At 44.5% G+C, this 26338-nt stretch overlaps 1 protein-coding gene across 1 annotated transcript in view; it reads left to right on the top strand.

Annotated features, from left to right (window-relative positions):
- The first annotated feature begins 13784 nt into the window (after positions 1 to 13784).
- Positions 13785 to 26338, top strand: part of KCTD1 (potassium channel tetramerization domain containing 1) — a 70001-nt gene continuing 57447 nt past the window's right edge. The window contains exon 1 of the mRNA XM_068932419.1: positions 13785 to 15691. Coding sequence (XP_068788520.1) covers positions 13838 to 15691 — 1854 coding nt within the window. The 5' untranslated portion in view covers positions 13785 to 13837. The remainder of the gene's footprint in view (positions 15692 to 26338) is intronic.

Here is a 26338-nt window from a genome sequence, read left to right as displayed (position 1 = left end):
TGGGGTGGTGGAGGGATGAATATGTCAGAGAGAGAAGGGAAGGCAGAATAAGACTTGCAAACAAAGCAAATGCATTCTGAAGACCCAAAACCAGAAGTCAAATAAATTCCCACAAATATACTGTTTAAAAAATAATCAAGGCTTTTTCTTTCTTTGTGCTGTGTTTAGGAACATCTTGTGGTTATGAATTCTTGAGATAGGCAAGGGTTGGGCGCTGTTGTACCCAAACACTTATGAACACATGTGGCTGAAAGCATGGTGGTTCCCCAACCCGTGGCTATGGAGATTAGGACTGGCAAATAGCTGCAGCGGTTGGTCCCACCTCGAGTAGAGCGTTAACAGTTGTTTCATGTCATTTGCCAGGATGAGGAGTTGAAAATTCTTATATAAAAAGGGGAAAACCTGAAGAAGGAGGGGAAGATCATCATGTCTTTCCCACAAGTATAAGCAGTGCCTGTTTAGCTGCTTAAGTGGGAATGACGGATCAGCCAGTGACGTTCTTGCAGAAGAGGGGGAAGCCATCTATCCTGAGATGTAATCACAACTCAGCGAAGATGGCTTTTTTCTCTTCTCCTGCTTTGAAGCTGCTGGGCATGCAGTGTTTTCCTAACAGTTTTCAGGAGACTGCAAAAGAGAAGAGATAAAGCAGGAGGAGGAGATAGTAAAAGGAATGTCCGCGGTAGTTTTGCACATCAGCTCAGTGTATTTTCTGCCCTACCTTCCCCTATCTTGTCATCTTCCCAATTCCCACCTAACGGAAATCTAGGAAATGGTTCAGGTGGCTGGGCAAGTATCTCTGCTCATGCCTGAAGGAAGAACAGGTTGGTGAAGGGCAGGGTTTGGGATGAAGAATGAGATAATTTGGAGAAAGCTGAGGACTTTGTGGGGAAGAAGCAGTGGCTGATATGCACCATTCCCATTACTTCAGTGGGATGCACTGGGAGTGGGGGAAGGGTTAGGGAATCTCTCACACAAATATAGTGGCAGAAAGAGAAGCGCCAGACCCGGGATGTTTCTCAGCCATTCTGGCCAGTGCAAGACCTGACTGCTGAGAGTGGCATCAAAGGAGAAAAAGTGGATGAAGGGCACTAGATAAATTTCTCCACAGTTGCTTTCGAGTGGAGTGAACAATCAGAAAGTAGTAGGTTTTGTACCCCTTCACAGGAGGCAATAAAGGAAAATGCAAGAAGCCTCAGCAGTCCTCAAAACCAGACCTCCTATTCATTTTTAGCCACCTTAAGGGCAAAGCAACCCTATATGGCAAGAAGGATGACTGTGTGACTATGCAGGATGCATGCCACTAGGCACCACTGTCTGGAGCCTTTATCAAGGCCGCAGGAGAGTTCCTGTCTTGCTTCTGCAGGCAAAGCGCGTTTACCTAGGCTTTGCTTGTGACACCAGGATTTTGACTTGAGACAAAGTTGCCAGAGGCTTTGAGCAGTGCTGACTTGAGGCTCTAGCAAAGCAGAAGCTGCCAAGGGCAACAGACTGCTAAGGTGAGCAAAACAACTGTGGCCCGGCTTCTGCTTCACCCATGCCAGAGCCCTCAAAAGTGAGACTTGCTGTTGCCATTGCCATTGTCACTGGGAAAGTCACTGCTGGGAGGGGAAGGAGTCATCTCCCACCACTTGTCAGCTGTGGGCTGAAGGAAGCCTAGCTTTCCAGCAGTGTTTTTCTGGCTCTGTCACATCTGCCTCCTCCTCCTCCGCTCCCTTTTCTGTGTTAAATACACTCTTGCCATGAACCCTGTCCCTCAGTGCCCCATCACTGGGGCAGCAACGTTCAGATTTAATTGTGCTACTGAAAATCCTTTACCTGTTCTGGGTACGGCGCTCACAAAGACATCTGTTTGTGTTCTGCCTAAGCATCATACCTGCAGCAGGGCTGCAGGAATTTTCCCACAGTGACTCTTTCTGTCCACTGGGACAGTTGATGGGAAGAAACTGTAGGCAGCCAGACCACATCTTCCTCTGTCACATGCTCCTCTCAGCAACGTGTAGGGTGAATAGCACAAAGCCTGACAACAGGATGGCTTTAGGGCTGTAGAGGTTCAGGTAACTGCCAACGGACTTACCAGACAGGCAGGGATTGTTGGAGGAAAACACTGCCTGAATGGGAGTAAATTCAGAACTGCTTCATGCTATTTTGTGGTCCAGCTCCATTCCCCACCTTTTCCATTCATTCACCTTTCTTCCAGGTTCCCTTCAGCTTCTTTTCCCTTGCTAATCCTGACATCCTACTATCTGATCTTTTCTGATGCAGCCATGGCAGTGGCTCAAAAGGAGAAAGGCAGGATGCTAATGGAGAACATAGCCATCTGTTTTTTTGTCTATTTTTTATTTTATTTTATTATTATTTTATTCAAGAGGGATGCCCATGATGAAGTTGTACGTCTATCCTTAAAGCCTTTGCAAGGCATCATGCAGTCAGATTGCCTGTCACAAGTCCAGGACGAGCTCCGCCTGTTACAGCTGGGTTTGCAAACATATGGTGGGATGGGTTTTAGAGTTCCTACCCTCTGCTAGGAAATCTACAGGAGATCGAGCTCTGTATTAACAGGACAACATTAAGGTCTCGCATATGTCATTACAGCAAAGCAGCAGTCCTGGCATCCTTGTTGCATACTGAGAATATCCTTAATATATAATAAGTTGAACGTGGGCTGACTACATAGAGCAAGAGGGCTTCCTGTTTTTCCTATGAGGAAACAAAGCTAAATATGTGATGCAGATTATTCTACCAGAAAGTCTTTAGCTCTTGTGTCCAGATTACTAACATTTTCCCCCAACGTGTATACATTTTGCAGTGAGCACAAACAGCATGGCGTGGATCACCACCAAGTCTCAGATGGCTGCAAACAGCTTGAGACTCAGTTCTCCTTTGCGGAGTTCATGTGTTAAGCAGCACTCCGTTGATGGATACTCTGTGTCCAACACAGGGTATGAGGATACTCTTCATGGTCAGCTACAAATGAACAGGTGGAACCAGATGATCAAAACAAGTCCTAGGTTGTAGAACATTTACAACGTTTTTTGGTTTTTTCATGTGCTTTTTGAAGGACAGAAGAAATTGAGAGGAATGGCTCTCTCTTTGAGGTTGAAATGAAGAGTAACTACTCAAAGTCCTATGAGTAAGCGGTTATTTTAATAGGCAACAGACAGCTATCAGTTGACTACATGAAGGCCTACTAAAATAACCGCTTACTCATAGGGCTTTGAGTAGTTACTCTAAGGCCAGGAGTTACCAGCTTTGAAATAAAAAGTTATTTATTGATATATTGTGTGAAGGAGATTTGCCTAATACAATTATCACAATGTTTATGTTAAAAATATAATAAATAATGTTGTTTAACTTTTCTGAAGCTTTCAGAAAGTAAGAAATGTTCTTGCTTATTTATTTCAAAATTCTTCTATAGCCTAGCAAATTAAAACGTGCCAACATTATAAGCCTGGAAAAAAGTAGGACATTATTCCAATAAAATTTCCCCAAATATGGAAAAAGTATCAAATTTGGAATATTTTTTATCTTCACAACTGCACCCAGCTCTAAATAAAGCAGCACACAGCCTAAAAGGCTGGACTGCAGTTTAGAAAATGCATACAAAATCAGAATTCAGCCACTTTGGTGGGCTGGTTAGCAGGACAGTGATCAGCAGTAATAGCATTTGTCCTTGGAACAGGGAGAACCTTCATGAAAGCTCAGTTTGTGCTCAGAAAGTACCAAAAAAATTGAAGACCTAATGACCTTCTGTTGTCTCATACACATGCATTTTGGTGGTGGTGGTGGGGTTAGTTTCAATAAATGTTTGGAGCAGGCAAGATTTTTCTAGTTTGTTTGGCAGCATGTAGGTCTCTCTCTACCTGACCCTAATTAACTCATGCAGTAGTGGCCAAACTGGAATTCAGAAAACAAAAAATATTATCCCCCGCTGCTGGGGATCTGACAGGCTCATTTGAAGTGATGGATTAACAAATTCAATCTAAAACTCTCTTTAAAATAAACAAAATACCTGTCCCTAAAACACTACAACTTAATCCAGATACTTCGATCCCTTTCGCTACACAAGCAAAGCACCAGTAAGTCTACTTCTATGTTTTATTTATGGCTGAGATTAAACATCAGTACTTCCTTAAATATCAGTAATTTCCAATGGGATAAAACTAACTTTTAGAGAGTCTTACTAAACATTTTAGCATAATCCAAGCCCAATATGTCTTGCTGAACGAAATAAAAGCTCTAAAATTTGGGAACTCCGGTGAAAACAGAAAAAAGGATCAAGCTGATGAAATGCTATATCTAGAGCGGGGCAGGACAATTCTATCGTAACTGCAGAAAATCTTGTGAAATAGAGGAAATTCTTGTTAAAAGCATTCTGAAAGTGTCTTCTAGCTATTTTTAGAGACAAACACTGAGCTACAGAACATGTAAAGTATGTATTTACCTTCGCTGTTCTACGGGCGTGCCTAAAAAGCTGAAGGTCAGGTTTTAAGAAGCACTCTGGGCTCAATAACACTAATTTTATTATCTACGTGAGTAGCCACGTTTGCAAACCGGTAAGCACTGAGGAGCTACCGCGGAAACAATATCAGGTGCTACACCGTTTAAATGTACAGCTCCTTTGGATGCCTATATGACAGCTTCTGAACGTGAAGATTTTCTAAATATCAGGGCAACGTTTTTGGTTCTGAAATCTCAGAGGGCTCTGGATCTGCATTTCCCAACACTCAGAGCAGCTCCTCGTGATACTTTGACTCTTCTTAACATATTGCCAAAGAGGAAGCAAAAATGACTTGCATAGGATCTAGCAGGTGCTTTTTTATAAAGAAGTCTTGAGAGGAAGAGAGGTCAGTAATTGTGAGACTTGTCCAGAAACCAGTTAAAATTAACAGCTCAGTTCACACAGGCAGTTGATCTGGGGAATCACAGGGTTGCCAACCACTAGTATTCCGAATACAAAGTTTACCTTAAAAATCTCAGGGATTTCTCTTTCCTAAAATTATTGGTCTGTGGTTCTTCCTCTGATTTCCAAGTGTTTACAGAGCAAGTTTCAAACTTTTCTTTCAACCACCAATTTTCAGTCCCTCCTTTTCAGCATATGGAGCTGGAAAGGCCAAAAACACTAAGTATCATGAGGCTGTGTAGACTTGGCAACACAGTTATCAAGATGTTACTGTTTAGAGCAAACTCATACCAATGACCTTGAAATGAAGGCCCTATTATCTCTCACCAGCTCTTCAAACTCCCCATTCCCCAAGAAACTTTGCAATTGGAATAGGATGCTGGGGTTGTTTGGAAAGAGCTTAAATTGTTCACAGCTGCCTGGGAATTTAATAAACTTCCTTTGCTATAAAGTGGAATGCAGCATATTTCTAAGCCAGGTGGAGGATACTGTGTGAGGTTCTTGTAGGACCTAGAGTTGGCACAAAGAACAACATTTTCAAGTCTGCACATATATCTGAGTTACCAGGGCTCAATAATAATTTTCTGGCAGATTAATCCTGCCCTACAGCAGCTTTCTATGATCACTAAAGCCAGAATGAAAGCAATGGGTCTGGATTTCATACTTTGAACGCTGAAGTACTTTTGATTTAAAAAATGAGGGGGGGGGGGATTGTTTGTTTATTTGTTTTCTGAGTAGTGGGTACTTTGACATCAACCTGTAAGCACAAGTCTGACAATACACAGGTAAATAGCAGAGAAAGCTGTAGGGACGCTTCCATAACAGATTAAGTGACACACTCATAACTTGGAGCGAATTATTCGGAATAACTTGGTAAACTTTTGCCAAGATTGCTAATGGAGAGATTATGCACTGCAAATTGCAAATGAGACCTTTTATTTTTCCAAAGCAAAAGAAGAGCTTATAATTTTTTCTTGCTTATTTTAACAATGCTTATTGATCCTAAGAACTAGGGTCTTTAATATAAAAAGTATCTACTCATAATTAAATATTTCAGTACATGAATGTGCAAAATGATGCTCTGAGGATTTTTAAAATTATTTGTGTTTATATGATGACACTTTTAGTTTTGTGAAGAGAAACTGAGTTTTAACCTTGATCTTCACACAAAGAAATTTTCGATCAACGTATCTTAACCTTTCATGCACATAAAAAGTGTTGGCTATTCAAAATAAGGTGTAATGCAGGGATGGCTAAAAAAGCATTGCACAGAAGCATTCTCAACAGAGGTAGAACTCATTTTTTTATAAAACCAAATTCTAACAAAATACTGCTGCTCGCTAGCTGTTGAAAAAGTTATTTTTCATCTCTTTTAGTCTTATCCGATATTGGAAAAATGAGAGACGTATTCTCAGTGTGTCCTATCTTTTTCACTAAACTTAGTAAGCTTTATTGATCTAAAAAGGAACCATTTCAGCTTTTCTACTTTACCACACTTTACTCTCTGTAACTTAAAATACGACATTCTATTGCAGTTTGCACCTTCAGGTCTCTTTTACTTCATGGCTAGTGCCTTTAAACCTCAAATGTAAGTCCTGACAGTATTGTGAAGATTTAACCAAAGTTTTTATAAGACATTACATGCACTGCAAACATTTAGGTTGTGAAAGTGTTTTTGCATAAAGGATCAGTCAAATCAAAATCAACATGCTGTTCTGCTCATCTATTAATAGTCTACCACATATTTTACAACTCTTTTCTTGATACGAATAAAATCATCTATCATAGATTGACAAAGGATATGATGGAGGGTGGCAATAAACATGTACTTTTTATACCCCGTACTCCTCTTCTGCATGGTCCACGAATTTGTTCCCCTCTACTCAAATGCTAAGTGTTGTATATTAGTAGATCAGTGATGCAAACCTTATTCATATAGTTCCTGTGTGTTTAGATCTCATAGCATGACTAGGGATATTTAAACATCTCACACGTTGGGAAGGACCATGGGATTCTATTGTAACGGCCACAAAACACTGTGACCAGATAATGGTTTAAAAGAAAATAGGTACAAAAATTGCACAGGTCAGATTTGATAACATCATACCAAATAAAATGGAGGAGAAGGAAGGGGGACACTAAAATTAAACAGTTGTGTTTAATTGTAGGTCACTGTTTCAGCAACAGAAAGACAGGTCTGGGCAACAGTCTCGGGGGGCTCAGACGCTTTTTAATAGTATGGTAACACTGTCTGTGTGCTTCATTTCAACTCATCCAGTTTTAAAGTTGCTTAAAGTGGGTTTGTGTCAACCTGGCTGAGACAACTCAATTGAGAAAAGAAAATTCAAGTAGACAGGCCATTGGTGCTGGGTCTTTTGCTGCATAAATACCTGAAAAGGAATTTCCAAATTCACTATGACACAGACATAATACCAGTGGAAAAGGGGAATAATCAATTTATTTCAGTCACTAAGTCAAAACAAAAGTATATTGACAGTGAATTCATGGTATAAAGAGGCTTTAAAGGGTGTAGCTGGCAGTCAGAGGAAGAGTCCCTTATTCAGGCAGGACTGAAGGCCAGCTGCTGCCCTGTCTCTCGAGGACTCCAAGCTCTGGGAAAAGCCCGGCCTGAATAAGTTTTGTGAGGTGAAAAGGTCCATTTCTGTCCCTGCGCTGCACTCAGTGCTGGGCTGCACCTCAGGGCACCACCAAAACTTCAGCCCTGGACTTCATTCAATAGGGGCGGAAAAACAAACAGGGTAAAATGAACCTGTACGGTATAGAAACAAAGTGGAAAATGCCTTTCCTTAGAGTCTCAAAAGTGACATTACATATTTATTTGTTAAATTGTAAGGGCTCATTTCCTGACTCCCCCCCCCCCACACCCTTTCTAAAGAATGTTTCAAAAGTCTTCTCAGCCAGACCCCCTAACCATTCACCTAACCGTTCATTCCTCATTGCATTTATATATTTCATCCAACCCACCTTGACTTCCAACCTGAAACTTCAAAATAAATTCTTATTGGAAGATTATGAACGGAAAATAGGATTGTAAGAACCTCATATCCAATACAGTATAAACTTACGATATATTACATAATTACATACAAAAAATCCTGTAAAAATGAAAACTTGTACCTACATAGACCTACAACACCTATAAATAAGGTTTTGTGGTTTCACAGGGATTTCTCTTTCAAGGTTTATTTTCCAAGTTACGGACTTGATCCTTCTAAATCTATGTACTTCCCTCCTTCACCTCTATGTGGAATTTATGGACCCAGTTAAGAAGGGCTAAGAAACAGCTTAAATTATCAGCCTGGATGGAAAGAACTATTGCCCTCCACAGAGGATAAATATTATGTCACTAACAGACCAGATTGCGTTGTGTCAGTAGTAGTTCATAGGAACCACTGTACATCCGCTACAGCATCTATACAGCTATTGTCGTATATTACAGATTAACTAACTTGTTTCAAATGCCATCATCACCGCAGAAGCAAAGACAAACATAAACTGAAACACTGATAAATAAAACATTAAAAGATAATATATCTCCTGGCAACCTCCAGCCCATTTTCAAAGAGGCTTAAAACCTCTATGCAGCACAATGCAATTTACTATCTGACTCTGCAAACTATTCGAGATTGTATCTGTTCTATATTTTTGGGAGCAAAAAAGCTCCAGCTGCTTGACATTGAAAATGATGATGATTCACAAAGTCTTAACTTCTAATTTGCCAAGCACTAAATTTTGTCACTTTGTGCTTTGTTACAAAGATAATGATGCAAGGTTTTTTGTTTTGTTTTGAAAAAGGAACAGTTAGGAAATAAATTTTGTCCTCAACAGCTAAAATACTGTTCTGTACGGGGAAAAAAAAAGTCAAGTGAATGATGACAAATACCTGTGGGAAAAAATATCAGTGCACTTTTGAAATATGCTTTGGAGTCGCAACTTGGAACTTCGCAAGGGGCCTGGTTTGATACTGCCTTCACGTTTCACGATGTGTCGCTGGTAGCTGGTACTTTGATATGTGCAACTACTACTAACCTTTCATAACATGACAATCCAGTAGGTGATATAGCTTTTGTATTTTAAAATTTATTAAGAACAGCTGTGACTCAGCACTGACAAATGCATCTTTACTTTCCTGAATCAGCATCTCTTTTGCTGACTTATATAAAGCTGTTTGATTGCCATACAGGCAGGAGACACTAATCTCAAATAAATAAATAAATAAATAAAACAAAATGAAAATAAAAGAGATTTAAAATCTATCAAAATACATTGCTTGTCAACATCAGATGTCCCAAGTGTTCAGAAGTGCAGCAACTAAAAATATCTTATATACAAAAGAAGGAGTAAAATCAAATGGAATTAGCATTTTGAAGTGACAGTCCTGAAATACTAAAAAAAAAAATTGTCTCAAAACTGAATATTTCTGGGTGGGAAGAAGATTTCTAGGACATGCTTTTTCCTCAAATGAATTTTCCAAGGGTTCCAAGCTTTATTTGCCTTCTAATTCTGTAGAGTCAATACGGAGTTCTCATACCAATTTCCACATATCCTGTGTCTGTGAGGAAAATATCTTGCATTTAAAAAATATTTTAACACATTTTAAGGATATTTTTAATGCATTTAAACTAACAGTAAAAGTGTAGATGAATAAAAGCTATTTTCTTAAAAGCATGTCATGTGGTCAGCCTTAGAGGTAAGCAACCAGCATGTTTTAAACATTATTTTTTAAAATCGATTCCAAATCTCTGTACTGAATCCCAGTGATGAAATGGGTCCAATGAACTTGCTATGCCTCTTGGCTTTTTCTGGATATTTAGTTTTCTGGATATTCCATTTTAGTTCCTAGAGAAGCTTTGTGACGCTTTGTGACCTGCCAAGAAACAGGAGGGCTTAAGTGGGTGGAAGTCAAATGACCACTCACAGAGGCTACAGGAAAAGTAGCATGTGCTTAGTCTGAAGGTGAATAAGGTTGTGAGGAGGTTTAATACAATAGTCTAATTGCCAAAGACTGTGGTTCTGGCAAGCTCTTTGCAGGCTGGGAGGGGAGAGGTAAGAGTAGCTTAAAAAAGAAATGAGGAAAGGTCTGATATTATTTGGTAACACAGTTGCAAGCCTTACCTTTGTTGTAAACCCAGAGACTTGCTTTTGTTTTTTAACCTGTCAGGCTCTTTCTATGGCATATAAACTCATCTTCAGGTGTACAAAAAGAGAGCAAATCAGATCTAGGGTTTCAGCCTTAGTGGGGCAGGTGCATTATTAGTGCTCTGTGGGTGTTAATATCTTTATTGACAGTAGTAATAGAACATGTTCTCCAAGTGTTGACAGGGCTTATTTTAAAATCAGCCTCGAACCTGGAGTCATAGGGAGAACACTATCTATGCCTATACAGGGCTCTTTGCAGGACTTAAAACTTTTGAGTAGTGGTGTGGAGGGTGGAGTGGCTTTAAGTTTAATGTTATTGCATCAACTTCAATTAGACAACCGCATGCAACTCTCTCTGGCAGTTTTGGAATGCAGTTTGCTTACCTAGTCCAGCTTAAGAGCTTGAACAGTAGGCTTTACACTTCAGGACTACAACTGACTAGGTTAAACCTTATCTTTATGAACCTAGATAGATAGATAGGTTAGCATAAATGTCATTACCATATAAATACATAAGCGTATATAGGTTATATAGGTATATATATTATATGGATTTCTTCCAGTTATGGTCCCCTGCAGCACTTCAAACACGCCATTTGCTACTCTGAATTCGCCCCCGGCTGTTGAGGTGCTTTCAATTGATGTGTGTAATATGGATGCTCCACGTATATTTTTCCCCTCCAACCTCACTGCAAGTTCTTTATGTCCTTTATACTTACTATTAGTATACTTGGTTCCGTATTCATCTCCAAGTCTGTCAACATAGTTCACCTCCTCTAATCAGGAAATGGTGATTAAATGAACATCCAAGTACAGAAGCTGTCAACCTGGTGTTCATCTTTTTTTTAAGTTAAAAAAAAAAAACACACACACAAATGTTCAATTACCTTTTTGCACTCTGACAAGCTTTTCTTAAAAAAAAAAAAAAGTGGCTTCATCTCCTCCATGATCTTAGCAAAGAATCAATCAAATTCAAAGGTCAATGCCAATCATGTCATTTTTAGCATTTATGGCAGCAATAAAGAAAATGAAAATCTTCATAGAAAGGTAAATGCTGCAAGCCTTGCCCTTCTCTGTGTCTTAGGTTGTTATCACTCCCTACAGGAGCCTGGCCAGGCCTTTTGGGTTTTAACTACAGTGAAGTCTTTCCGCTTTGTAGTTCTGCATTTTGGCGTGTGGTCTATCTCATTGGAAGGTCTTTGAGACTTTGGCTTGGGACTGGGTTGCAAATAGCACAGAAAAAAAGTTATTTATATCTTCTTTATGCACGTGGGAAAAAAATCTCTGGAATACATATGCCATCGACCTAAGAGGGAACGTAATCTGCTCTCAGGCTACAGAGCAGGCACAATTTCTTTACGTGTGAGCAACAGTTTTGACCTCTGTGCAATTACTCCAGGTTTCAGCCGTATAACAGTGCCACATTTCTTTTCAATTATTTTCTGGGAGTGGCAGGCTCTCCTCCTCGAGCGCTTATTTGTTTCGAATTGGCCTAATTTGCCGAACAATTTGCGCATCCCTTCTGCATGCTCCTTTACTCGGACGGCTAGGGCTGCCGCTGCCCCGCTGGCCTCTGTCCGGGGGCGGCCGCGAGGTCGGCGCTGCTTGCCGACGACGACGACACCGGCACCGGCACCGGCACCTCCCCCTCCCAACACACACACACACACAAAATAGGTAATTGCGGCTGGGGCCCGGCGCTGAGCAAGTACCTGCGGATGAGTAAGCACTAAATGTGGTAACTCAGGCCAGCAGCTCTGCAATTAAGGCTATAATTTCAGGTGTAGCTAGTACTGGTAATGAATATTTATTTCAACATACCATATAAAAGACATCGCCTGCCTCATACTAGGTGGTTCTGGAAAAATGCAGGATAGCCCGGCCCGGGTAGCGCCAGTGCCGCCGGAGAGGGTGAGGCGCGGCCGCCCCGTCCGGTGCGGGCTGCGGCGGGGGACGGAGGCGGGGCACCGCGCTGCCGGCGCCCTGCTGCCCGAGCAGAGCCAGCCTCAGGGCTGCTCCCCGGGAAGGATAAGTTAATTTGCCGACTGGTACAAGTGCAAATAGGTGCCGCTTCCCTGGCGAGCGGGGGGGCAGCTTCCCCACGAGGGGCACGGGGCGTGCGTGGGAGCGGCGGAGAGCAGCCGGGCACGGCTGGGACAGCGCTGGCGAGCCAGCAGCACGGTAGCCACAGCCTCCTCCAGCTGCCTGAAGCGCCGCAGGCTTATCGGTGCAGCCGCGGACGGGAGGGGGCGAGGGGACACCCCTTGGCCACGCGAGTCGTTATTTCCGGGGGGAAGCGCGCTCCGTAGCGAACCTCGCTTGGGCTCCCGCAAGCCGAGCGAGCGGCGGCCTGTCCGAGCTGACCTCGGAGCCGCCCAAAAGAGGGAAGCCCCGAGCGTCCGGCTCCTCTCCAGTGCCTTGCCCCAAAACGCAGCCGGCAGCCCGAGGTGCGAGGGCCGAGGGAGGCTGCGGCGGGCGGGGCCGCTCCGCGCACCGCCCGCCCGCCCTCCGCGCGGGGCCGCGCCGCCGCTGCCTCTGGCAGGGCGGTAAGCTCGGGCAAACGGAGCGACGTGGTATTTTTTTTTTCTTTCTTTCTTTTTTTTTTTTTAAACTGTGAAATTGCGATGTGTTGGAGTGAAAAGGTGCGAGGCGCTCTGACCGCTGTGCGGTCCCCTGCACGGCGGTCCCTCCGCGCTCACAGTGCCCTCCCCCGGTGCCTGCGGTGCTCCCCGCACCCGGCAGCCCCCTGGCTTCGTGGCCCGCGTCCCACTCACGCCGTCGGGAGCCGCTCCGAACAGCGCAGGGATTTCTTTTTGTTTAGTTTCGGCGGTGGGGGGGGGGGGGGGGAAGGAGAAGCGAAAGTACCCAGGGATACGTCTCCGGACCCGTGTTCCCAAATGCCGATAACCATCGCGCATACCCCATCGCATCTTCCCCTCCGCCCCGTGTAACGACCGGTTTGATGCGGGCCGAGCTTGGCGTCGCTTTCCTTGCGGTCCCAGCGGAGGTGCCCTCTGGGGGAGGATGTGTCCCGGGGGGGGGGAGAAGAGGGGATGCTGGGGAGAGTGGGCAGCGGCCGCGCAAGTGCCGTGACCCCTCGCTGCCGCGGGGGAGCACCTGGCAGCGAGGAAGTTGGACATAAGCGCGGGGTCGGTGGAGCCGTGCGCGCTGCGAGCCCCGCCGTCGGGGCGCCGCTCGGATTTTTGTTTTTTGGTTTTTGTTTTTTTTGGCGGCCCGGCGGGCCCTCGCTGGCCGCCTGCGCCTCACAGGTACCGGGCAGGGGAGCGGCGGGCTTGCGGGCGCATCCAGGCGGCGAGCGCGGACGGGAGCGCTCCGCTGCGCCGAGGGACGGGCTGGGGAGGAGGAGCCGTCGGGGCGAAGTGCCGGCTCCGCGGGACGGGCGCGGGGGGAGCCGCCGGGCCGGGGCATCCGCCCCGGCCCGGCGGCTCCCCCCGCACCCGTCCCCCCCTGCCTCGACGGGCCGGGCCCGAAGTGAGCGGCGGGAGGGCGCGGTAAGTAGCTCCATCTCCAGGCGTGGGGAGCCCTTCGCGTAGCGCTCCCCCCCCCCCAACCCTACCCCACCTGCTCCACCCCTCCCCACCAGCACCACCACCACCTCCCCGTCCCTTCCCCGCCGCCGCCACTGGGAGCGCGGCCCCTTTAAGAGCCCGGCTTTGCCTCCCGGTAGCTGAAGGTCATTAAACACAAAAGCGCTCCAGCGCTGCGGTCCAATATAGCGCATGCGCCCTGCCCGAGGACTGGCAGGGAGACGGCAATATGGCGAGAATGCCTGGCAGCGGCGGCGGCGGCGGCGGCGAGTGGAGCACCGGCACCGGCGGCGGGGGCGGCGGCGGCGGCGAGAACAATGCGGGCGACCGTCCGCCGGGCCGCGGCGGCACCCACCGCCCGCACCACTACTGCAGCGCCGGCGAGGAGGAGGACGGCGAGGAGGAGGATGAGATCCAGGAGGTGCAGATAACGGGGGACGAGGAGGAGGAGGAGGACGGAGCCGATGGGGGGCTGCTGCTGGACGAGGAGGAGGAGGAGGAGGAGGAAGAGGAGATGGGTCTGGAGTGGGACGGCGAGGAGGAGCCGCTGCCGCCGGAGCCGGTCCATACGGCGGGCGGCGGCAGCGGCGTCGGGGCGGCCCCGGGGGGCGCCGCGGCGGCAGCCCCGGGGGGCGGCGGCGGCGGTGGCGGCGGCGGGGCGGCGGAGGACGCGGAGCTGGAGGCGGCCCTGCTGCTGCAGCGGCCGGAGCGGGCGCGGCTGAGCGAGAACACGCGGCTGGCCACCCGCTACGCCGTGCGCATCTTCCGCGAGTACCTCAGCGAGAAGGCGCAGAGCCCCGACTTCGAGACCATGGACAAGGGGGCGCTGTGCCGCGTGCTGCGCTCCTTCTACGCCGAGGCGCGCTCCAAGAGCGGGCAGCTCTACTCCAAGTCCTCCCTCATCAGCATCCGCAGCTCCCTCAACCGCTACCTCAACGAGCCGCCCTACTGCCGCACCCTCGACCTCACCAAGGACCCCGAGCTCCGCGCCGCCAACCTCACCCTGGCCGCCGTCATCCGCAAGCTGGAGGAGCAAGGCGCCGGGCCCGTGGTGCAGAAGCAGGCCATCACCCGCGCCGATCTCCGCAAGCTCTACACCTGCAGCGTCTTCAGCACGCAGAGCCCCTTCGGGCTCCTCAACAAGGTCTGGTTTGAGACCTGCATGTACTTCTGCACCCGGGGCCGGGAGAACCAGCGGGAGCTGGAAGAAGACTCCTTTGGGCTGGCTATGGACGAGGACGGGCGCAAGTTCGTCTACTTCAAGGCCCTGGGGCCCTACCACAAGTCGCGCTCATCCTCCTGGAGCAAGAAGCGGGCGGAGAGCAGTGACGAGGAGAACCTGCCCCGCATGTACGAGACGGGAACTGAGTTCTGCCCCTATGCCAGCTTCGTTAAGTACCTCTCCAAGCGCAACCCCCTCTGCAAGGCCTTCTTCCAGCGCCCGCGGGACCACTGTAGCGAGGGCGACGTCACCTGGTACGAGAACAAGGCCATTGGCAAGAACCTGCTGGGCACCCGCATGCAGATGCTCTCCAAGGCGGCCAAGCTCTCCAAGACCTACACCAACCACTGCATCGGTGCCGTCTCCATCGCCACCCTCAACAGCATTGCTGGCATCGGCACCAAGCTGGGGGGGCCGCAGCCACCGCCCCACCACCACCACCCCCTTCCCCACCACCACCACCTCCTCCATCACCCCGCCGGCGGGGGCTGCTACACCCCTGCGGCCCTCAATGGCGGGCCGCGGCCCCGGCCGCCTGCCCCTGACCCGTACATGCTGCCCAAAGACGGCGACGCCGCGCCGGTGAAGGCAGAAGTGGCTGCGGTGGTCCCGGCCAAGCGGGCCCTCTACGAGGCGGTGTTCCCGGCGGGGGCCGCGGCCGGCGGCGATGCTTGCGGGCCCTCTGCCTCCCCCAAAAGACTCTGCCGCCGCCCCGCCGAGCCCCTGGATGCCGCCGCGCCCGCCGTGGTGGTGGTCTCAGTGAAACACGACCCCCTGCCTCACCACCTCCCCGAAGCCAATGGGCACAGAAGCACCACCTCACCCACAGTAGTTTCACCTGCTATTGTTTCCCCCACACAGGTAACCGGAGAGAGGAGAGAGAGGGGGAAAAAAAAAAAAAAAAAAAAGCTGACAACCCCCCAACCCACATAGCCTCTGCTCCCACCCGCTGCACCCCTCCTTTCTTCCCCTTCTTCCCCAAACCTGGGTGCCGCTGCAAGCCCCAGAGCAGCCCCCTTGGGAAATGAGGCCGTTCCCGGGGCGAGTCTCACTGTGCAGGCACCGAACAAGCCCGATGCGAGTTTGCAAACTTCCTTGCCCCGGCGGTCGCTCGCTGCGCCCCGAGGGAGCCGCGGCGGACGCGAGAGGTGCCCGGGTGCTGCTGCGGTGCTCCCCCTCGGCGGCAGCACAAACCGCTTTGCTCTGCGGGTGCCCCTTACCCCCCCCCCCTTTTTATTTTTTTGCGGAAGGTACGAGTTATGAAAGTCAGGCCAAAATAGTAGATAAGGGCAGCAGATATCCTTAGCGTGTATGGTGTTCTTGATGTGCTAATGAACTATTTGAATAACCTCAAATGCAGGAAACAGCCAGGAGAATACTCAATTACACACGAGTAATGAGGGTGTAATTTTAAACTTCAGAAGTTAACAAGAGGGTTAATATGGCAATTGCATTCATCTTGTATTTGTTTATTTAAAATAGCTCTGTTTCCTGGCAGTGATCCTCTTTTTCTCTTTTCTTTTCTCTTTTTTTTTTTGTAATAAGGCAAATTGACTTTAGTTGCATTAGTTGCCATAGTGGCGAAACATACAGTAACAGCACAACTAAACAGGTTAGGTGTAGTTTAACTGTGGAATGAGACCAAGTTCATTAGATGTGTTTTTGTTATGTAGGTAAAGCGTTCTTGTCAAGAACGCCGCAGAGACGTGTCTTGGTGCATACGTTACGGATCCCTTCTGCTGTGTGCCTGCACGCACTCGATATGCGCTCCCCGTCCCCTGCAAAAGTAGTTTCCTTTGGGGTTTTTGATTGCTGTGGCTAAACTGCCGTACTGCGTTTCATTAAAGACTTGCTACGCTTTTTACAGTTGGCTTTAAGTTTGGAAGTCGTTCTAACTAAATCTATAAAACTTATGCAGTTATCCTGTGCCCCATAAAATACCATGTTTCAGGCAATAACTTTAATTCTAGCTGCCCTACAGGATTACAAAACCCCTCTGACATTCTTGTGTCAAGTAATAACAGCGATTTCAATCGTAGGCCTAAAAGAGCACTGTTCGGTGAACACAGGTATATGACATGCCTGAGCTGTTTCCGAAGTGGAAATACCAGTTCTGGACAAACTGACCCTTTCAAAGAGTTTGCCAGCTAATCAACCAGCCTGAAGGCTAATTGGGGTAAAAAAAGCGGGGGGGGGGGGGAGCAGGGGAAGCTTTCTCTGAATGCCTGCATAAGCATCTGTGGTCTCTAAAATACCTGTGACCTCTCCTTTCTAGTGATTTTTGTTTTGTTTTTGACCACTTCAGTGGAGTACTGTAGTTTGATCTCCTGCTGTGTATATCTGGTGTCTCTGAATGGCTTAGGGGCTTGATTATGTGCAGATAATGTTTTTGTTCTAGCTCATTATTTCAGATCTAAGCTAATGCTCTTTGCTATGTTTGACTCTAAAACGCCTCTTTCAGCTGCTTTTAATGACCTTGAAAGTAATTTTGAAACTCTAGGTGTAGTTCAGCTTGCAGGATAGTAACGCATGTGAGGGATGGGTAGAGGGAACCTGGCAGAACAGTTTTGATCGAATTAACTGTAATGGAGTATGTGCGCCTTTTAACCTGTAAAATGAGGTGTCTTGGTACCTTAAGTCATCAGGTTGTATAGTTTGATCTTGAGCCTGGCCCAGGAGCCTTTTTATCACTTAACGCTTACATAAAGCTTACCCGAGGAGAAATACAGCTGTTGTACTTATTCGTTGTATAGCTGAACTTCCTATCCGAAGCCTTCGGAGCTGTAATTCTCATTAGTGTGTGGCCACTGGGAGAAAGAGAGAAATGTCTCACACAGATGATAGGGCACACAGACATGTGCTGTTTTTGTAACTGTATCGAGAAAGAAAATGAGCAATCAGCAAGGATACTAGACAGTGTGGGTTTTTCAGTAATTATATGGAAACGTTCATCTCTGTTCACCATTTAATCAGCTAAACAAGCTGCCCAGCCACTTTTGTAGCTAAACCTTGCCTTGGCTACAAAACTCATTAATTTAAATCTTTAGGAGAAGGAAGCTTTTTTTAATCGCTCATTCTTCTTGTGTCAGTTTTAACTTGTGCGCTACTTCTGGGATGTGACAGAATGAAAAAATATTGGCTGTGGAATAGATTTCCTTGGGAGAACGTTAAACTTTTTCTCCGTAGTTACCTTTTTATAATAGTTATGCTACTCGAGGTCCAGGGCATTTCCTGGGGAAATTAATGACTGGCTGGGGTTAATGGCCCAAGGCATTGCCTGAAGCCATCAACTCTCCCAGCTGGTCATTAATCCCCAGGAAATGCCCTGGCTCTCAATTGTTATTGCTTAATTATAAACAAAGACTTTCCAGGTCTTTTTACTGAATACATCTCATCAAGCAATGTGACACTGAAGTCCGCTGTTGACAAATATTACTGATTTCTTGAAAACGTGAAGGTCATAGGCTTATGTTTTATTGGTCATCCTTGTAATTATTCTTCAAGGGGACAGGTTATGGAGTTGTGTAATACCCTGGTGAATAAGTAGCAGTGTAATGAGTGGATTACTTAGCATGTTTACTCTATGTGTATATATATTCTTTTTTATAGCATTAATAACATTAAGCGAGGTATGAAAAAGGTTAAACAAATGACTAAACTGGACGCATTCAACTTGCTCTGGCTGCAAACTTTAAGAATCTGAGCGAGACCGTTAGTTTTATGGTTCTCTATCATGGTTGCTCCCATCTTTTGTTTTAGCCTCGAGTCGTCTTTTAACACTTCCTTTGTAGGAGCCTCCTCCAGAGTGAGGGAAGGGTACATTAAGTGTTCATCTTGATCTAACTATTGTTTTAGTTTGCAGCCTTGAGCAGAATTATACAGTATATTTTAAACATAAAGTACTGTACCATCGTGGCACAACTTTCTTTCAGTCCTTGTTTGCTCTGAAGCGTAGCAATTTTTCTGCCACTGACAGCAGTACTTCAGTTCAGGTTGATGACGGAGGGATGTAATTTGGCTGTTGTTCATGTCTCGTGCTCTTGAAAGATGAACAATAGCTAAAGTTTAAGCTTTTGATGCTACCGTGTGGTGGTAGCTGTCGAGGTTTATGTTGATATATGCTGAATTTACTGCAGTAGTAACATCCAAAAGTAGATCTAAGAAAGTAGATTGGTTTCTGCCGTTGGTGGGGGGGAGAGTTGCATATCACTTAAGAAAATACTTCTGTTATGCTGGTTCTCTAACTCAGCTGGGTTTCTCTGGGACACTCTGAAGAATTTCACCGGCTGTTAAGATACCTGCCAAACACTTAGTGACTTAAGCGTGGCCCGCGTCTGCATCGGTCGTGAGTGTGCTAGGGAATCCTTAAGCGTTTTTCCCCTTGGGTTTTAACCCAGGGCTGGCCACCTTACTTTCTTTTGGTCTGCCGTGTGTCTTTTCATTGCCTTAGGCTTTCTTTGAAGGACTGACCTTGACCAGAACCAGAAATCTGACTGCAGGTTTTAGAAAAGAAGGGAAAACAATAATACGTGATGAATATAAGTAGACAGCAGACACAACTGATAAAATAGTAAAGTAGTTAATGAAGTAGGCTAACCTCTTCTTGTTTTTTGTGGGGGGATAAGAATCCTTCTGTTTGGTTTGATTTGATTTGTTGTTGTTTTTTTTTTTTTTTTCCCAGGCCTGGGTGTATCTTATATTTCTGTACAAAATTTAGTAATATTCTTGCCAGATTCATGTGTAGGTGCTGTCCAAAAACATAAAATAGCAAAACTGACGAGGAAGCTTCAAGGAGAAATGCTTTGGATGGCAGTGTTAGGATGGTAGGTAGGCTTTATTTCTGTGCAGATAGTAGATGGTACGATATCCCCATCTTAAAGGCTTAAAATACAGCAGCAGTTAAGACTGGTGACTGCTAAATACCTTGTTATTTCTGTGGGACTACTTCTGTTTATCTAGTTTTAGAGATTAGTACCACCTCTGCTACTGCCTAGTTAGTGCCACTTTCTTTGATAAATAGATTTTTGCAATTCTGAAGAAAATCCAGGAAAATCTTGCAGATCTTAAGGTATGAGGATAAAAAGAACTATGAAAACTATACCTACCTCTGAGGCTACTTTTTGGGGAGGGGATGTTTTCTTTTTATGGGAAAACTTTCTTCTTCTAGCACATCCACATGTGCTGGATATGGAAAGTAACCAACCGTAGAAGGAACCTATTAAACATTATCAATCTACTTGTAAATCCTAGTGGGAACAGGATGTCAAATACTGTCCCCAAAGACAATGTTCTTATCCATCTACGTAGCAAAATACAGGAATGCTGATTACTGCTATTACCTCAATGGAGTATAGTTTTAACTCTAAGTTCTAAAAATCATCAGGCAGAACTGGGTTGTTTTTGAAGATGGCAGGATATGCCAAATTACGTTCTCTGTAACCAGCATGAGGTATGAATATGGTTGTTTCCCAAGACAAGTGCAAGAAAATTAGAATGGCAATTAGGCTTAGCGGTCTTGTTAGATTGTGAGGGTTATAAATGCACCAAAATGAATCAAGGGGATTCTTTTTTTTCCCTCAGTCTATTTGGATCAACTATTTAGGGTTGTAGGCATTGTTTTAAGGTAATTCAGGAGCGTGTTTCTTAGATCTGCAACATTGTTGTTTTGATACACATACATAGAATTTCGGTTTTGGAATCTAAACTTCAATACATTTGCCAGACTGTCTTTGTAGAGCCTCTTAGTTGCATCAACCTATTATATAGGAGAAAATAAATTATGGAAGTGTCAGGTCATGATTTCTTCCATTAGCACTTCAAATTTTTTTTTTGTTTACTTTTTAGAAATTCTGCTCTTTGCAGATAGTTGTATCGTGTGAGCTAGTCGGAAAACTTATGTAGGCTTGCCTCGTGCAGCCCTCAGTGACTGCAAGAGGTAATCCATTTTGCATAAATCAGATGAAGATGACCTTTTTGATGACAATTTGGAGGAAAACCAGCATCATTAAAGTGCTGCTATGTTTTGACACTTTTCAGTTCTATAGAATCTGAAACGACTGAGTTGATACTCTTCCTTTGTGAACATCAAAGATGAAGTGCACAAACTTAAAGGCAGCAGAGAGCTTTTCTTAACAAAAAAAATCTCATGTGATTATCCTGTAAGAGATTTCCCATTGCCCACTGCTCTCCTTCTAGAGAGCAAGAGATCAGAAACTGTTCAGTCTAATTGGTGAGTCTGTATGACAGTGCGCTGCCTTATTTCATGTATGGTGTAGAAATAAATGAGTGCTTAAACCCTTTGAAACACACCACTACTGCAAAAGCCATGGGCTGTAATTAAATTGAATGTGGGGTTGTATTGTCTTGTGCCCTTGGCTATAAACTTGGTAACAGACCATGCTATACTCACTATTGTGTTAGAAGCTGGAACCTAATTAGCTATGTTGTAGATTTGCAGTCACTTTGGAAGACCTTCTGTTCATCTCTTTTTCCCAGTGTCCTTTTTTTCTTATTATTTTGGTCTTCTGTTTGTGAAGCAACAAATGCACTCTTTTCAAGAAAGAAATCATTAAGGGCATGTAGCGAAACATGTACGTGCAGGATAATTTTTCATCGTATTTTGGATTCAAGAGGCAAGTGTTAATAACTGCATTTTATCAGATGTGGAAGAGATTTATTAGTGTTGCGACAGTAAAAATATATAATCATGTTTTCGGGGAATGCTTTATAAGCCTCTTTCAGGCACTTGAGGGGGGAGTAGGGAAGAGATTGGAACTTCTCATAATACCTTGTTCTAAAAGTAACATTGGATAACATAAGATAGAATTCTGTTCTGGTTGTTTTTTGGGATTATCTGTATGGGCAAATGGCTCTTACAGGCCTTTAGAAATTCACGTGCTTTTGCACTCAGCCTGTTTTAGTTATTTGATCTGAAAACCTTCAGACTTGCTAAGGACTTAATCCCTAATGATGCAGGCAAGTGCCTTTGATGTGTTCTTAATGCCATTTTTAGTTTTGGAAATGGTCAAAATTGTACTACATAGATGCAGCATATACGTTTCCAGTAAATTCTTAGGTAAGTGATACACACAATCAGTAAGTGTATCTGTGCATTCCCATGGCTAGGGCAAATCACTTCAAACTGAAATTGAATGGTTTTTTTCTTGTTTTGGGGGCTTTCTTGCCTATTGACTTTACCAATTTATGAAAACGCTCATGCACTATGCGCTTAGGACGTATCTTCTCAGTATAATGCAATACTGTGCGTAGATAGTTGAGCTATCCCTTTCTGTGGGTTTTCTGACTTCTTATATTAGTCTGTGTGGCGCACCACACTGCGGTTCGCACTGTTTCTGGAACTTACCCTAGGTGCTGTAGTCTGTATAGTGCATTGTGGTTTCACTTTTGGAAAGAGATAATCACTGGTCTCCTGACAGTGGCACTAGCAGTGTGGAACTGATGCTTTTCCTGTAATTCTTCATGTTTTTTATTGGGGAACTGTAGGAGTCCAGAAAGACAAAACTAATGTGAGCTGTGGGGAGGCATAGACTTAAATCTCTTGGTGGAGCTTCCTCAACATGGCCAGAGGAGAGAAGGTTTGAGTGTCACTTTTCCAACAACGAGCAACTCCTAGGAGTAAATAGTTGCTGCAGTAGGTCCCTTCAGGTAATGTAGCCTGGAGCACGCTACCTTGATAAAAGGAGGAGAGTAGAAGTCTTTATGGAAGATGAGCTGCAAGGATGAATTTTAGCTTTGCTTCTGTTTTCTTACCCTAAAGATTATCTGGAGATGCTGAGGCGACTTCTGATCTGGGTTTTAAGTCTAGCACAGCGCTCCATCTGGAAGAACCAGGTCTGGCTGTGCCACCATTTATTTTAGTTTGGTCTCTTTAAATGGGGAGTGGGAGGATGAGGAGGCTGTATGAGTTGAGACTACTTGGTAACTCTAATGAAGGAGCTACAGCTCTTAGGCTTCTTTGTAAATTAGCACCTGTGTACGCTTTTACTACTTATGCATTGCATTTCTGACAAAAAAAACATACACAAGTGAATGAATTCCCCTAAAAAACCATTGCATTTTAAGCTCTTTACCCTTATTTGTGTATGTCCATTCATGGGTTGCTGGAGAAATTTCAAGAGTGATTTCTCGACACCCACAACTGACTCCTGAGCTTTTGCTAACCACAGCGATATGTATATATAGTTGCTTCTTTTGCTACTGTTATTTTTTTCTCTGTAGATTTCAAAAACAGCAGGGAGAAATTGGTCTGAAGTAGGGCCAGCAAACTGCATCTATTGTTTCAGCTTTGAATTATTAAAGTAATACTCCTTGATTCTGCGTTAGCAGCTGTGCAGCCCATGTTTACCTTGTCGATGGGAGCTCTGGTATCGTGGGTGAGGTGTCTGAAGGTGTGCCCGGGGTAATAGCTTTGATGCTCTTGGCCATCACCTGCAATGGAAAATCATTGATGGGTTAATCACCAAGCATCCTCTGGTGTGGCGCTCATCTGCAAAAGAAGCTGTGCTCTTCCTCTGGTGTTAGAAAGGTGGACGCTCTGGTGTCTGGCCCAACCAGGAGGGAGCTGCGTGGGCAGGTCTGGCACAAAGGCGGAAGTGAGGTCTGCTAACGTCACCTCCTCGCTTCAGTCCCATTTGCAGGCACGTTGGAGCTGTTCTTTCTTTATGCCTGAAATACGGATAGGCTAGGAGAAAGGAAGGTTAAATGGACTAAACGGCTTCCTCTCTTTTTTTCTTTCCTTCCTTCCTTCGCCTCGTCGTCCTGGGGTCAGTTGTTACTTGTGACATGACCGATGTGTTCGTTCCCTTGTATTCAAATTGCATGACTTACGAGTAGTCTTAAGTGCTGTAGTTAACCTATATAGTTTTGATGCCAAATTAGAAGGACCTAATTGTGATAGTTATGCTGATGATTTGGAAAGTATAAAGGGGAACATAGGTGTCATAACAGTCAAACCTACAGACTATAGCGTGAATGATGCTTAGATGTCGTGTAAAGAGAGAGCTTACTTGCATTGCTTATGCTGTTGAGGATTCCTCATGTTTCTAATAATTTTATGCCTAACATAATGCTTGCGTAAAGGATATTTTTATACTGTTCTTGTCTTAAGCTCAGATATGATAGGAATACCTGCTACAGTTATCACATAGTTAGCTGGAAAACTATTACAGACCGTATTTGCAGTAATCAGGAGATGAGACTTTTTGTGTTTTTTTTTTTTTGATGGAGTTTATTTAAATACTAGTTTCCAGCTTGAGTTTGCAAATTTATCGTCTTTTTCCTGTCACTATTAGCAGTTGTTCAGGTCTAGGGAGAGCTTCCGGAAACCAAACCAGGTTTGCCTTTCTACTAAACTCTTTTTAAAATGCTTTCTAGGAAAAAAAGAGTAAGAAGTTCTAAGCATGTGGGTTTTGATGAATAACCAGTTGAGAAAGAAGTATTTAGCTGTTAGTTTATTTTGCACTTTCTTCTTCTATTGGCTTTTACTTTGGTAACACTGAAGTATGTTTCTTGCCAATCATCTCCATCTCTCTCTCTCTCTCTTTGAAATGTAGTCCTGTGGTATGGTAAAGTTAGATGAGTTGGATAAATATTTTCTACACAGCTTTTCATGTGCTTTAATGATACTTAGAATCATCCGTATTGTGAATTTACACTCTGCAGTTCTGGTGTGTTTAAGTGAGAGCGCGCTCGGCTTGCAAGGGGCTCTGCGCTGGTGGAATTTTATCAATCGGCTTTGACTTGTGAGGAGACGCTAAGCAGTGACCGGCAAACCGACCGTAAGGGCTACCGGGAGCGGGAAGGTAACTGTTCTCGGAGGCTAAAGGGATAATGTAAAGCTGTGTTGTCCATAAATTTTTGTGAGAATTAAGTTCTGTGGAAAGATGACTGCTTTTGGTAGGAGTATGGTCTCCTTCCAGCACAAACATGGGAATTGCAATCTGAATATCACAACCTTTGGCTCTAGCTTTTTTGCTCAAGTGTTGTTTGCTAGAAAATCAAATAGGCAGAATGGGACTACTACGGTTTCAGTGTCAGACTGAAAATTCTACTACAAAACTGGATTGGCAACAGCTTTAAAAAGCCAGACTGGTATGTGTAACACAGCTACAAAGGTGGATTTTTTTTTTTTTAGAAAAGAAAAACTTTAATAAAATATCCCTTCAGAATTGTGCGGTTTTGCCTTCGTTTCTGTGGGCAGTTGACATTTTTCTAAGATAGTTCTATTATTGTTTTTATCACTTTAGAAGTCTTTACAAGTTACCTTTTTTGGATACTTAATGCATTATTTTTGAAATATATCTGCATTTATCAACTGGCTGCTGCTTCAAAAACAACATTGTTAGTCTTTTGTTTTGATATCTCTTAAGGAGATCCTGGGTGCTAATGTTTCCACTGAAAGTACTTTTAAACATAAGCTGTTCTCTTCGTTGTTAGGTATTTCAAAGTATCTACAGCAGAAATGCCAAAGAACAGCTAAAAGCCAGGTTCATTGTAGCTAGTAAACAAAAAATTTATTGAAATGGATGTCAAATTTAAAACCTGCAGTAGCTCAAATATTACTAAATATGGTATTAATAGAAATACTAATACACTGTGTTGATGTATGGAAGTACCAATACAATCATACACTACTGTGGGAATAGCAAAAAGTATTGCCACAGTACAGAGGAGGATAACTAAACACTTTTCAAAGTTTACTATGGTAATCTATTGGGAAGTTTCCTCATGCCTATGCTAACATGGAATTTTAACCAGCTAGTTTTCTTCAGTACTATATATTCACTTCCTAACTGTTAATCGATACATTCTGGATCGTGAATATAAAAGCAGGCTAGATTCGCAGTACAGAGTGATGCAACAATAGTAATTGTTGCAGTGATTGTTAAAACCTATGGCAAACAGCAGCTTATGTATGTTACCTCAGTTGTTGAGAGATACTGAACCTTTAGGTCAAACCTATAATCTTTCTAGCAAAAGATATAATAGCTGATAAATAATTTTTCAGATTTCACATGACACATGTCCAATTCTTTTGCTACAAGAAAGCAAAACAAAATAAATCTTTCCATGTGTGTTAATTGATGGATATTCTAATTTATTAGGGCACTTCTGTTTCTGTAAGGTACTGGAGTGATTGCACTGGACGCTTTCTGTCAGTAGGGTTGTGATCTGATCAGTGTTAGTTGCTGTAAAGTGCTCACTTTGCTAGCATTTTTCTGTAAAGATTTCAGATGCAGAAATGGCTATTTCAAGACTAGTCAATGTGGCTCTGCCGATAAAACAGTCTCCATAATAATGGCTCTTATTCAACTTGTGGGATGTGTCCTTACTATATCTCTGGTTATACCTGCTTAGTTTGGTGGCAGAGTTCTTTGTAGCTGTGTGATCCTGCAATGTGCTGGGAGTGATGATTCAGTTTGGGCTCAGGCATGAGCAGACATCGCTGCTGAACATAGGACCCTGGAGCTCTGCCTTAGGGACATCCAC

Source organism: Struthio camelus, chromosome 2 (assembly GCF_040807025.1).
Source record: "Struthio camelus isolate bStrCam1 chromosome 2, bStrCam1.hap1, whole genome shotgun sequence".
Taxonomy (NCBI): Eukaryota; Metazoa; Chordata; class Aves; order Struthioniformes; family Struthionidae; genus Struthio; species Struthio camelus.
The sequence above is the reverse complement of the archived record's forward strand: the minus strand, read 5'-3'. Positions and strand labels throughout refer to the sequence as shown.